Below are 14709 nucleotides of genomic sequence, written 5' to 3'. Positions count from 1 at the left end.
TAGAAATCTTTAGTTGAGGTAAGAGGAAAAGATTGGGATAATTAGGCCCAATATGGGGTTTTATTTTGGTTCTAGAAAGAAGGGGTTGGATGCAAGAAAAAGTCTATAAAAATTGTTATAACAGAAGTAAGGAAGATTATAAATAACGTAAAAAAAGAACACAAAAATTTAACGTGGTACATTGACAATGTGTTAGTTACATCTATAAGCAGACGAGAGAATTTTTTATTAATCTTGAGGAGTACATATTACATAATACAATTAGGTTATGACATAGAGAGTTTATATAGTAATCTCTAGACAAATGAGGAAAAATCCAAAATAGACCCAAAACAGAGGACCCTAATGCAGAGTTGGAGTAACAAATACCATGTTGGGGATTTACAGGTCAGAGGCTTGATTGATTCAAGACGTATTTTAACGGTTAAGGGCTTGAAGTGACAATTGGCTTAGTTACGGATTACTGATGAATCAAGAGGTTAAGAATAAGGTTTTTTTAATTTAAAATAAATATAGTGAATATTTCGAAAGATTTTAGAATTTTAAAAAATACAAATAAATAGGGATATTAAGAGAATGACACGTAACATTCAACATTATTCTGTTTAAAATATTATTATAGACTAGTTGTGAAGCCCGATCGTTATCCGGGTTATACGATAATATTTTATGCATTGAAAACCTGAGAAATATAACCAAACTCTTTGAATCTATGTTTTTTTTTTCTCAAAATAAAAAATCAAATAATTACTAAACTAATCTACTTAATACAACTCAAATTAAAGTCTCAAATTAACACAAAACCAAAATGTTTTGCGTCATGTTTATTGATGATTTTCAAGTCTAACATATTTTGATTGTTCTTCTACTACTTAATATGATTGTTACAAATAAATTCATACAAATCATACTTGAAAAATTCAATTAAAAAATACAAATTACCTATAAAATAAAAAACAAACTGCTTAGGAGTAATCTAATGACGATAAATAAAATTATAAAAACTATAATAAATCTAAAAGAATAGAATTACTAAATCACTAAATTTATAATGAAAATACAATGAAGTGATAGAAGTATGCATATGCCTCAATATTTCTCAAGAAAACATATACTTCCTCGAGCATGGAAATTATTCCCCTTTACGATTTCTGAAGGTCTAGGATTTGAGGAGTTGATAATGAGAAAGAGGAGAATTTCAGCGACCAAAGGTATCATGTTTGTATATATTTTTCAAAAGGTCTTGTGTGCAACAGGTGCACATTAATATTAATGTGCACCAAGTTGTCACACGTGTGAATTAAATGAACATACACATAACGCGCGCACAAAATCTCGGAAAGAAAGAAAGAAAAATCACGCAAAGAAAGAAAGAAAGAGGAGAGAGAAAACGCAGCCAGCAAAATCGCAGAAAAGGAGAGAGAAACGCCCCGTAAAATCGCAAAAAGAGAAGGAAGGAAGAAGGAAGAAGGACGCAGAAATTGAAATCGAAATTGAAGAAGAGGAACGCAATCGAAATCGAGATAAAAAACGATCGACATTGAAATCCAAACTGAAAAGAAGGAAGAAGAACGCAATCGAAATCGAGATCGAAATTGTGAAATCAATCTCTAATGGAAAACCTAATTAGGAGTGTGATTCAATCCACTCAAAGAATTCAAGTTCCTGTTGAACCTGATATTCAAGATGCAACAATGGAGGACGTTCTCAACAATTGCATCGAAAATAATGCTTTGGCACAGGAACGTGAAGAAGAGGAGGCAATGGAAGCTGAAGAACAACATATTAATTCTGATTCTGAAGGTATGAATAATTAATTATATGTTTGAAGTTAAAGTTATGGTTATAAATGTAAAAGTTAGGGATATTCCTGTTAAAGTTAGGTAAATATGTTGGTTTGGCTGAAGTATTGGTGTTTGAAAAAGTTACAGATATCAAAGTTAAAGTTTAGGTATTCAGAGTAAAAGTTAAGTAAGTAAAATTTAAAGTTATAGTTATGCATAAAAGTTATAGTTTATACGTTCAAAGTTAAAGTTATAGTTATGAATGAAAAAGTTAGAGATATTCCTGTAAAAGTTATGTAAATGTGTTGGTTTGGCTGAAAAATAGGTGTTTGAAAAAGTTACAGATATCAAAGTTAAAGTTGAGGTTTTCAGAGTAAAAGTTAAGTATTGAAATGTAAAGTTTAGAATATTTGCTTAGATTTTAAACATGATTTTAATAAAGAATTTACGTGGTTTTATGCATAAAAGTTATAGTTTGATGCATAAAAGTTAGCCTTGTTTAAATAGATATAAGGCTTGTTTTAGTAAAAGTTATAGTGTTATCCATAAAAGTTAGACTTATTGTTGTAAAAGTTACAGTTTTATGCGTAAAAATTAGGCTTGTTTTAGTAAAAGTTAGCCTTGTTTTAGTAAAAGTTAAAGTTCTATGCATAGAAGTAAAACTTGTTTTAGTAAATGTTGGCCTTGTTTTAATAAAAGTTATAGTATTATGCGTAAAAGTTAGGGTTTAATAATAAAAAAATTTGCTGATTTTTGGTAATTGCAATAACAGAACCGGATCAAGATATTGTTGGAACACTGATGGGATACACTGCTGAAACAGTGGAGGAACTTCTAGGTTTCTACGAAAAACATGCTAGTGAGGTTGGGTTTTCCATAAGGAAAGGAAACACGAGATTCAAAGTTGGGACAAGAATCGTGCTTGAAAAGACATATGTTTGTTCAGCAGCAGGAGTAACAAACAATGGAAAGAACAAAAAGAAAAAAGTGCAAACAGTTGTTCCTGTGGTGCCCAAAAAAGAGAGAAAACCAAGGCAAGTTTCGATCACGAGAACTCAATGTAGGGCTTGCTTGAGAGTGAAAATGAATTCTGAAGGCAGATATGAGGTTGTTAATCATGTGATAATGCACAACCATGATTTAACTAGAAGTCAATGGCACTACTTGCATAGATCTGAAAGGCAAATAACGGAAGAGAAGAGGGAGGCAATTGAAACTATGCAAAAATCTGGTAATAGTTACATTTTGATAGTTAAACTTTTATGTTCTGTGTAAAAGTTATTGTTTTGATACTCATCCTTTTGTTACTGCAATCACCTTCTAAGATGAAAAAAGTTGGAAATATAAAAGTCACACTCATCTCAGTTAAAGTTAAGCTTTTTAAAGTAAAAGTTAGGTTAGAATAGAATGAGAACTGTCTTTAACTTTGACAACAATTTCCTTAACTTTAACCTACATAACCACAACTTTAACACAAAAATTAACTATAAGGTGTTAAAGTTAAGTTAATGACAATTAAAGTTTTAGAAGTTAAAGTTAAGCTTTTTAAAGTAAAAGTTAGGTAAGAGTAGAATGAAGACTGTTTTTGACTTTGACAACGATTTCCTTAACTTTAACCTAAATAACAACAACTTTAACAAAGAAAATTAACTATAAGGTGTTAAAGTTAAGTTATTGACAATTAAAGTTTTAAAAGTTAAAGTTAGCCTTTTTGTACTAAAAGTCAGGTCTGAAGAAGTAAAAGTTAAACATTTTGCCGAAACTATTATTTTATTTACATTCTTTTATGCTGAACTGACAGGTCTGTCATCCACGGCTTCCTTTAACTACATGGCAATTGAAGCTGGAGGTGAAGAAAATTTGGGACACTCGAAGAAAGACCATCTAAATTACTGCACGAGGTTAAAAATGAAGCAAATAGAAGGAGGTGATGCACAAGCAGTAACTGACATAATGTATTTAGAGCTTGAAGGTGACCCAAACTTCTTTTTTAGATTTAGATTGGATGAAAAAGGTAAATTGAGGAGTTTGTTTTGGAGGGACTCTATGATGATGGAAGACTATGGAATTTTTGGAGATATAGTGGTTTTTGACACGACGTATAGAACAAACAGGTATAACCTAATTTGTGCTCCAATAGTTGGAATAAACAACCACTGGAACAATTGCATGTTTGGTTGTGCATTCATAGGAGATGAAAAGATTGAGTCGTTTGTGTGGCTTCTACAAACTTTCAAAAAGTCAATGGGGGGAAAAAGTCCAATATCAATCTTTACAGATCAAGATGCAGCAATGAACAATGCCATCAATCAGGTAAAAATCCAAGATTTATCCTTTTCAGAGCCCTTAACTTTAACTTCATATTCCTCAACTTTAAGTTCATAGTCCTTAACTTTAACTTCCAAATCTTTAACTTTAAGTTCAGAATCCTTAACCTTAAATTTAGAAATCTTAACTTTAATTTTAGAATCCTAAAGTTTAAATTTAGAATACTTATCCTTAACTTTAACTTTAACTTTATAATTCTTAACTTTAATTTCAATTTTCTTAACTTTAACTTCAAAAATCTCAACTTTTAACATTGAGTTGTATATGCAGGTCTTTCCAGATTCAAGACACAGATTATGTGTATGGCATTTGCATCAGAATGCTATTACCAGATTTGGGGCATTGAAACGAGATCCAACTTTTAAGAAGACATTCAACTATTGCTTGTATAAGTGTGTCACAGTAGTTGAATTTGAAACCAATTGGAGATCAATGCTGCAACAATATGAGTTGATAGGGGAAGAGTGGTTTACAAATGTATACGATTTGAGAGAAAAATGGTGCCCTGCGCTAAGCAAAGACTTCTTTTCAGCTGGGATTTTGTCTTCACAACGAAGTGAAAGCACTAATCACGCCATCGGATTTAGAGCAAACAGAACAACCAGTTTAACTGATTTCTATAGATTGTTCAAAGGTACAATACAACGTTGGAGAAGTACAGAAAAGCAAGCTGAATTCTCTTGTAGTAAATCGGTTCCATCCTCGGCTTTACCACTATCTGGATTGTTGAAACATGCATCAGAAGTTTACACGTTGTCACTATTCAGAGACTTTGAGGAGGAATTTGGATATTCAATTGCAACAACAGCAAAATTAATTTGGAAACAAGGTAAATATCAGAATTTAAAGTTAGTCTTTTTACTGTAAAAGTTATGCCTTTTTTTAATAAAAGTTGATAAACTGAAATATAAAGTTTATTAACTTTTAATTCACCAGGGCTAACTTTTATACATATTTTCATAACTTTAAGTAAAAATTTTAGGTTTTTTGTTTTAAAAGTTAAGATTTTGAAAAAGTTTAGGCATCTGAAGTTAAAGTTTAGAATTCTGAAGTTAAAGCTAGGTTTTTTATTTTTAAAGTTATGTAACCTGAAAAATTAAGTTTCATAACTTTAAGTACACCAGGGCTAACTTTTATATTGATTTTCCTAACTTTAAAACATGGTACTACTAATGCAGAAAATACTGAGTTCTATGCTGTGTCCATTGATGAAGAACCTTGGTCTGCACAGAGAGTAACATACATCCACGAGAGCCAAACAGTATCATGTACGTGTAAAAACTTTGAAGCTTTAGGATGGTTGTGCTACCACTGCATAAGGATATTGCACCTTCATTCGGTTAACCGGATTCCAGAACAGTACATCAAAAAGAGGTGGACAAAATCTGCCAAGTCATCAGTTTGGAACAAATTAGAAAATGAAAAACCAGAAGAGGTGCAGTACACACCTTGGCGCCAAACCATGGCTAGGAAATACTACAACCTTATCTTGAAAAGCCAATCAAATGAGGAGACAAGAACCCTTATGGAGGATGGTTATGCCGCTAGTGTGTCTCTGGTTGATGAACTTCTAGCGTCATTAAATGTTTCAAACACTGACGACGCTTCAACCACAGAAACAAGTGCAACAGCAGCACCTGAAACAAGTGCAACAGCAGCACCTGAAACAAATGCAACAGCAGCATATGAAACAAACTCAGCACCAGCAGGTAAAAGTTAATTGTTTTTTGGTTAAAGTTAAGATATTCCTTGTTAAAGTTAAGTTAGAGATGATGAAAGTCTGTCTTAACTTTAGAATAAATTTCATAACTTTAACCTACAGAACTACAACTTTAAACCAAAAAAACTATAATGTGTGAAATAAAAACAGATTGGAACTCACATTAGGAAAATATGTAAAAGTTACAATTTTATAAGTAAAAGTTAGGGTTTTATATGTTAAAGTTTGGGTTTTATAAGTAAAAGTTATGATACAGTATGTTAAATGTTTGTAGGTACTCATGCAACAACAACAAGTGATACAAGTGTACAACAAGCAACAAGTTCTGAACCTGCAACAAACACAGCAACTGAACCTCCTATGGTATTGGATCCTGAACGTTGCACAACAAAAGGAAGGAACAAAAGACCACGAGGACCATTTGTCAAAAAGAAGAAGGGAAAAACTGCAGCGCCTCCAACAGCAGACTTTGGAACAATAACTCCAAATTTGAGATTATTTTGATTCTTTTAATGTTTTATATCAAAAATAGAATTTAATTTTTTCTTAAAGTTAAAGTTAAGGTTTATGAAGTTAAAGTTTAACATTCTGAAGTTAAAGTTTAACATTCTGAAGTTAAAGTTTACTAGACTTGAGAACTTAGTAAAAGTTTCTTTACGTTGAAAGTTTGAATATATACATTAAAATTTAGTGAAGTATAATATTTCTCTGAAGTGTATATATCTTTTAATCTGTCTTTTGTTCAAAAATGTAAAAGTTGGATTTATATATTAAAAGTCAGGCTAGATATAGTAAAAGTTGAGGTATATTTGCTTAACTTTTAGCATTAAATTAACAACTTCTAATATGTTACGTAACTTTTTCTAAACATCGCCAAAACCCATGTTACTTGGACTGACTTGGATACGTGTCCAAGTGTCTAAGATAAATTGTGATTTTTTTTTTCGGATTTAAGTTGAAAATAAAGTTTCAAAGTGCATGGATACTTAACGTACAATGAAGAATTGAAGTTATATACCAAAAACCAATATTATACTTAAAGTTGAGAGTTTTGTACTTAAAGTTACCCTTTTTGTAATAAAAGTTAGATAAACTAATATTAAATTTTCTTAACTATTTCAATAACAGGGCTAACTTTAATGGTGATAATCTTAACTTTAAGCATAGAATCAACAACTTTAAATACATGTTTCAGAATCCTAAACTTTAACTTTAGAACCCTCAACTTTAACTCAATTATCCTAAACTTTAAGCCTAAACTTTAACTTTAGATCCCTCAACTTTAACTCTAAAACCCTAACTTTAACTCTATAATCCTCAACTTTAACTTAATTATCCTAAACTTTAACAGCAGAATCCTAAACTTTAATTTTAGAACCTTCAACTTTAACTCTAAAACCCTAACTTTAACTCTATAATCCTCAACTTTAACTCAATTATCCTCAACTTTAACTCAGAATCCTAAATTTAACTTTGGATTCCTTAACTTTAACTTCAAATGCCTAAACTTTAACTTTAAAATCTAAGTCTTTAAGTTCAGAAACCTTAATTATAACTTCAGACTCCAAAACTTCAACTTCAGATGCTTAAACTTTAACAACAGAATCCTAAACTTTAACTTAAGAACCCTCAACTTTAACTAAATTATCCTAAACTTTTACAGAAACTGAACATTACCAAAAACCAATATTATTCTTAAAGTTGATCTTAACTATAACAATAACAGGGCTAACTTTAAAAATAATAATCTTAACTTTAACCATAGAATCAACAACTTTAAAAATACATGTTTCCATGTTCTACTGAACATCACCAAAAACCAAAATTATATGCCATATATACACAAAAATGGCATTATACTCTAGAGAAATATTTTTGTGAAAATGTAAAAGTTAAGATTATTGTACTTAGAGTTTTGATGAACTTTAAAACTAATATTAAAATTTCATGCTGCAGGTTTCTTTGCCGTCCGTTTGGTAGGAGCTTGCTTCTTCTCTGGTGGTCCTACATTTTCGGGGACAGATGCATCTGCTACATTCCTTTTAAGACGTTTTCTTGAAGTAAAAGTCTTCAACGGTTGTTTGTTGCCCTCTGCCGCATTATCATTCACATCTGCCACATTGTTATTCATCTCTGCCATATTACCCTCTGGTTTCTCGTTCTTATTGGCATTCTCCTGTGCAATTTTACCCTCTGGTTTCTTGTTCTCATTGGCATTCTCCTCTGCTTTCTTTTCAACTTCCTTCTCCTTTTTGGCAGCTTCTTTCTTCAACTTCCTATCATTTGCCAATTTTTGCTTCCTCCTGGTTACCACATGTGGATAGACATCTACTCGTTTGGAATTGAAATCAGCAAGTTTATTGAGAACTTCTGCCCGTTTGTCATTCATGTCAGATAACACAAGTGTGGCACATATTTCGGCACGCAGAACAATCCTTTTACGGGGCTGTATTATTTGAAAAAAAAAATAATAACATTATCAACATCATTTTAAATTCCAAAATAAATAAGGCTAATAAAAGTTAAGCAAATTGCTGTAAAAGTTAGGAATTTTGACTTAAAAGTTATGATTCGAAAAAATTCTAACCTCTTTCAAATCAGGACAGCTACATTTGATTCCTTCAAATGTCAACATACTAATCATTGTATAAATTCCACAATCAAGGTCAGAACCTTTTGCAGTCTTCCAATCAAACTCAATCTCCTCCATGGGGTACGTTCCAATATCACCTTCATGATTATTGCCTCTATCATCAAGGAAAGTACCCAGGAGATCACACTGAAAACAATATTAAACACATTTATTGGTTTGTAACAGAAAAAAGAAAGTTGAACCGGTAATTCAACATTCTTAAATTGACTAGAGGTAATTACCAGAGTTGTTGAAAAACTTTCCAAATCAATGATTTGAGCTTCATCATACACAAGATTGTCCACGTGTTGCATCGTTTTGGTTTTCAAATTCAACACAAATAGGAAAAAGTGGCGTTCTCGAAAAAAAGGAACAAAAACCTACAAAAACAAAACATATTGTGATGTTAATAGATACACAAAAACAAAACTTAAACTAGTGAAAGTAAACTTTAACTTCAGAATCCTAAACTTTAACTTTGGATACCTTAACTTTAAGTTCAAATGCCTAAACTTTAACTTTAAAATCTTAAACTTTAAGTTCAGATACCTTAATTACAACTTCAGACTCCAAAACTTTAATTTCAGGTCTAAACTTTAACAACAGAATGCTAAACTTTAACTTTAGAACCCTCAACTTTAACTCTAAAATCCTCAACTTTAACTCTAAAATCCTCTACTTTAACTCAATTATCATAAACTTTAACTTCAGAAACCTTAACTTTAAATTTAGAATCCTTAACTTTAACTTCAGAAAAATTTAATGTTACAAGTTGAATTTTAGGATTCTAAACTTAAAGTTAAGGTTTCTGAAGTTAAAGTTAAGGATAATTCAGTTAAAGTTGAGAATTTTAGAACCCTCAACTTTAACTCTAAAATTCTCAACTTTAACTCAATTATGGTAAACTCTAACTTCAGAAACCTTAACTTTAACATTAGATCCTAAACTTTAACTTCATAAAACTTGACTTTAAATTTAGAATCCTTAATTTAATTTTGAGGTGATGCCAAGTAATAACTGACCAGATCAACACAGGTGATGTCAAAGCCATTGTTGTAAATATCAATCCACTCTTTCCAACAAATTAGAAGCTGATCCATAGCAGCCTCGTTAGTTGAATCTTGCCAAAGAAGTTCCAAAATTTCCTACAAGGGAAAACAAACAAATTAGTACAACACAAACATTTCCTAAAAATATGTTAACTTTTACTAAACTACTACACAATTTAAGAAACTCACACTTTGGCGGACACCAAAACAGAATTTTGAAGGCGGTGAGGCATGCTGCATTTCATTTGCATTTATCATTAATGCCCAACACTCAATAATAGACAAATAGATCTCTTGATCTTCAGCAAGTGACAACATATCCTCTCTTTGAATCATATGTACGGTATCAAACCAGACCAAAGTTTCCCTAAAAAAAAAAAGTTAAGATTTATTAAGTTAAAGTTAAACCTTTTGTACTTAAAGTTAGGACAAAAAAAGACTTACTCTGCCTTCACTACGACAGGATCATCCAGAAGGCAATAATCAGCAACTTCTTGATACAACTCGGGCAAACGTTTCATGTTCCTCTTGTAGAAACGCATGAAATGTCCGACAAGGAATGGTTCAGTGTTAACCTTTCCACATGGAATTCCAATTTTAGCCTTGCCATCAGCGAAAGAAGAGTGTATAATGGAATGATAACCGACAGTAGGCTCGTAAACTTTTAATTCTTTTGGAGCAGTTTCAGCACTTGCAAGAGGTTCAACACTTGGAAGAGGTTCAACAATTGGAAGAGGTACAACCAGCTGCTCAGATAAGCTTGGCTGTACATCAACCTCCAAAGTTGCGCCTGTAGTAGAATAAATGATTCCTTATCATTTAATGTGAAAAGGTTAAAGTTTTTTTAGATATTTCTAAGTTTTGAACATATAGTAAACTGAAATAGAGTAAAGTTGCACCTTGATTGGTCTGCTGAGCTGGATCAGTGGTAGCATCAACAATACGAGGTTCTTCACACTGTACAGCAGTCTTGTTAGCAGTTTCATTGACATTAATTTCATCAAGAACTCCTTGGATCTTTTTATTTGGACTATCATCTTGAGGTATAGCATTAGGTTTTCCATCACAATATATGTTCTCCAAACCTCCTGGCATAGACTGAACTGAAACTACCATCTCAGCCAATTCTTGCATCATGGCATAATACCTTGGATCCAAATCATCATCCGGCAGCGATGGAGATGAACGTCGCCTCAGTGCTGCTACAGCTTCAAGTTGTTTCAAATGAAAATTTGAAACAATTTCCAAGTTCCTCTTCATTCTCAAAAACTCCGCATGCATTTCCTTCAAGATTCGGGAAAAGTTAGACTTTTTGAATTAAAAGTTAGACTTTTGAACTTAAAAGTTAGACTACTGAAACCTAAACTTTAACTTCAGAAACCATAACTTTAAATTTCGAATCCTTAACTTTAACTTTAAAATCCTAAACTTTCAAGTTCAGAATCCTTAACTTTAACTTTAATATCCTAAACTTTAAGTTCAGAATCCTTGAAATAATTTTAGAATTCTAAACTTTAACTTTAGGATCCTTAACATTAACTTCAAAATCCTCAACTTTAACATTAAAGTCCTTAACTTTAAATACATAATCCTTAACTTTAACTTTAGAATCCCTAACTTTAACTTCAAAATCCTCAACTTTAACATCAAAGTCCTTAACTTTAAATACATAATCCATAACTTTAACTTTAGAATCTTTACCTTTAATTGTAGAATCAAATCTCAAAACTAGAATAAAAATTTTAATAAAAGAGAAATAACTATAAAAATGTTGAGAAGAAACTTACATCAGTTGAAATTGATTGAATTGCTGAATTTGACAATTGCCCATCAGGAATGACGAACCGTATATGGCTCTCATCATCGTTCACAGCATCATGCCTACCACAAATCTTGGCAAAACCTTCTTCAAAACCCAACTTTTGACAAACAGGGTAGGTCACTGTATTTAATAAACCACTGCCAAAGCAAGCTGAATCCTTTTCCAAAACAAGCCTTTCATGAATTTTAGTACCAGACCAATGCTTCATCAACGGAAGACTACAACTCTCTGCAATGCCTCTAAATTGAAGGCGATGAAAATAGACAACTTGTAAAACCCATAAACAACCACCAACGTTACCCTGGCAGCCTGAAGTTTTATGCTTCCTAATAGCCCGACAAAGTCTCTCATGGACATATCCACACCAATCAAGATTCTTTATTTCATCTACATCCTCAAGAACTTTAACTAAACCCAAATCAGTAGTCCTATTAGCTATAGGAGCTAAGAAAACAGAGAATGCAAACATCACAAATATTCGCTTGAACATTTCTCCACCTTCCACTAATTCACCCATCTTAATCTCCAACAGACGCAATGGAATGGTTGCATTTTTTTTAACTTTAAAGTAGTCTCTCCACTGATTTTTCAAACCTACATCCTTAGTCCTAGTGCTGCTATCTACAATAGGATTGTCAGAATGTAATGGGAGAAGAAACACATCATGCACATCACATGGACTAAATATGAATTCCTTTCCAGCTTCAATTTTAAACAACCAACTAACAGGATCAAAATGATCAATCAACCAGGGAAATAATGTTGTATCTAACTTTGAAGTTTGCGTAGGTAAAGATAACAACCAACCGAATCCAATTTCTGAAACAGACTTAATTTGATTTGAATTGAATGTTTCTATGACAGCTAACAAAGCAGTTGGTCTACACTGGGTAGTCAAGTTTGAAGTACTGCAACCCCCATCCAAGCTGAAAAAAAGTTAAACAGGTAAAAGTTAGACTTTTAGCAGTTAAAGTTTGGTAATTAACAGTAAAAGTTATGTTTCTGATGATGGAAGAATTTCTTAATATTTACAACAAATACCATAACTTTAACCTACATAAGTACAGCTGTAATATTTAAAAGGAAAAAGTTGACTTTTAGCAGGTAAAGTTAGGAGAAAAAAGTCAAAATCCTTAACTTTATATTTAGAAATCTTGTTTGTAAGATTTGACTTTAACATCAAAATCCTCAACTTTAACTTCAAAATCCTTAACTTTAACTTCAAAATCCTCAACTTTAAGTTCAGAATCCTTAAACTTTAAATTTAGAAATCTTAACTTTAACTTTAGAATCCTAAACTTTTAATTTAGAATCCTTAACTTTAATTTCAAAATCATAAACTTTAACTTTAGGATTCTTAACTTTAACTTTAACTACAAAATTCTTAACTTTAACTACAAAAATCTCAACTTTAACTTCAGAGTCCTTAACTTTATAAAACAACTTTAACACAGAAAAGTTCAAATTGAGAAATAAAACAAATTGTAAAACTCACATCTGGACATCATTTTCAGCATCAACAGGAACATTAGCATCAACCTCAGCCTTAATCCTTGCCTTCTTCCCTTTGGTTTTTATTTCAACCAACTCACTCTTAACCATGACTCCCGGCTTCTTCTTCCCTTTGCCTGTCGGTTTAACCAAGCCAGCATTAACATCCTCGTCCTCGTCCTCGTCCAGGTTCTCATCCTGTTCCCAGTTCTCGTCCTGGTCCTCATCAGTATTAACATACTCATCATCTTCATAAACAACATCGTCATCATCGTCATCATATTCAATATTTTCTGAATCTGGATATTGAATGTCATCATCTTCTTGTAAAATCTCCTTCACATTAACAGTTTTACTTCTCGGCATGATTCAATGATGTCAAAAATCACTGCAAAAGTTAAACTCCCATTAGATGAAAAATTTGTAAATATAAAAGTAATAGATTTAACTGTTAAAGTTAAGATATTAATAGAAAAGTTAAGTCTTAAATGATTGAAAACTGTCTTAACTTTTATGCCAATTTCCATAACTTAATTATATAAAACTATAACTTTAACACAACAAAGTACAACAGTGAAATAAAACAGACTGAAAGACTCAATTTAGTTGTAGAAAGGTAAAAACGTGAAAGTTAGACTATTACCAATTAAAGTTAAGTTATTCACAGTTAAAGTTAACTCAATTATCCTAAACTTTAAGTCAATTATCCTAAACTTTAACTACAGAATCCTCAACTTTAACATTAGAACCCTCAACTTTAACATTAGAACCCTCAACTTTAACTCTAAACCCTCAACTTTAACTCAATTACCCTAAACTTTAACTACAGAATCCTAAACTTTAACTTTAGAACCCTCAACTTTAACTCTAAAATCCTAACTTTAACTCTATAATCCTCAACTTTAACTCAATTATCCTTGCAACTTTGATACAGATTCAATGATTCACGTGCTTGCAACTTTGAATTCAAATGTTCTTCACTATTAGGTGAATAACCTTAACTTATTAACAGATTTATAAACTTTAACATTTATATAACAGAAATTAAAGCACAAAATTGAAATCGCAGCAAAGAAACAAAATCGCAGCAAAGAAGCTATCTGTGCAAAGGAACAAAATCGCAGCAAAAACAAACGATCGTTGAAGAAAAACCTAAATCAATACACACAAATACAAATTCGAAGCAACACAAACAAAACGTGACATAATTGGAAGAATAATTCAAGTAGAACAACTAAAATAATTAAACCTAATTATCAAAATACGAAAAATCAAAGAAAATAGGTAGAAAACTAACCTGGATGAACTGTCGAGGTAAATGTAGCAAAATCGCGAAGAAATTGCAGAAGAAATCGCAAGAAGTTGCGGTTGAGATGCAGAAGAGAGAAATTGCAGTTGAAATCGCGAAGAAATCGCACCTGAAATCGCAACAGAAATCGCAGAAGAGGGAGAGAGGAGAGAGAAAAGAGAGAACAGCGAAGAAGAAAGAAGAACGAATGAAATCTGGTTCAACTTCCCCCAATTAAAAAAAAAAAAATTACACTTCACACGTGCCAAATAATCGGGATTGCCTAATATGGGCTTGGTGTACAATAATTTATTGTACACCCATTTTAAACAAGATTTTGTGTATATTTTTAAGAAGAAAATTGAGTTTATATAAATTGATAAATCATAAGTTTATTTTTCTCAAAACTCTATCTATTTACTTTTTTATCTTAAAATATTATAAAGTGAATTTTATCTTTTTAACATATTTATCTATTTACTATATTTTTGAAATGATTAATATTCGATTTTATGACTGGACTTTCCTACGTGGAGCTCCCAATGCTCTTGAAAAAACTCCCCTTTATATATATACACTAGATTTTAGACCGTGC

At 31.6% G+C, this 14709-nt stretch overlaps 3 protein-coding genes across 3 annotated transcripts; 2 read left to right on the top strand and 1 right to left on the bottom strand.

Annotated features, from left to right (window-relative positions):
* Window positions 1–2536: 2536 nt before the first annotated feature.
* Window positions 2537–5527, top strand: LOC110781495 (protein FAR1-RELATED SEQUENCE 5-like). The gene is made up of 5 exons (XM_056829390.1): window positions 2537–3015; window positions 3586–4097; window positions 4383–4941; window positions 5291–5411; window positions 5473–5527. Exons 1-5 carry the CDS (start codon window positions 2586–2588, stop codon window positions 5525–5527), a joined length of 1677 nt encoding a protein of 558 aa, XP_056685368.1. The 5' UTR covers window positions 2537–2585.
* LOC130461165 (uncharacterized) lies at window positions 5437–6425 on the top strand. Its single transcript, XM_056829138.1, has 2 exons — window positions 5437–5821; window positions 6107–6425. The coding sequence occupies exons 1-2, from the start codon at window positions 5575–5577 to the stop codon at window positions 6334–6336; spliced, it is 477 nt and encodes a 158-aa protein (XP_056685116.1). The 5' UTR covers window positions 5437–5574; the 3' UTR covers window positions 6337–6425.
* Window positions 6426–7777: 1352 nt separating this feature from the next.
* On the bottom strand, window positions 7778–13192 carry LOC130461331 (uncharacterized). Its single transcript, XM_056829389.1, has 9 exons — window positions 12831–13192; window positions 11301–12261; window positions 10413–10797; window positions 9958–10303; window positions 9703–9880; window positions 9487–9609; window positions 8707–8844; window positions 8420–8611; window positions 7778–8278 (listed from the first exon to the last, which is right to left on the bottom strand). Exons 1-9 carry the CDS (start codon window positions 13190–13192, stop codon window positions 7778–7780), a joined length of 3186 nt encoding a protein of 1061 aa, XP_056685367.1.
* Window positions 13193–14709: the final 1517 nt, after the last annotated feature.

Source organism: Spinacia oleracea, chromosome 5 (genome assembly GCF_020520425.1).
Source record: "Spinacia oleracea cultivar Varoflay chromosome 5, BTI_SOV_V1, whole genome shotgun sequence".
Taxonomy (NCBI): Eukaryota; Viridiplantae; Streptophyta; class Magnoliopsida; order Caryophyllales; family Amaranthaceae; genus Spinacia; species Spinacia oleracea.
Note: the sequence above shows the minus strand (reverse complement) of the source record. Positions and strands in the feature narration are given on the sequence as shown.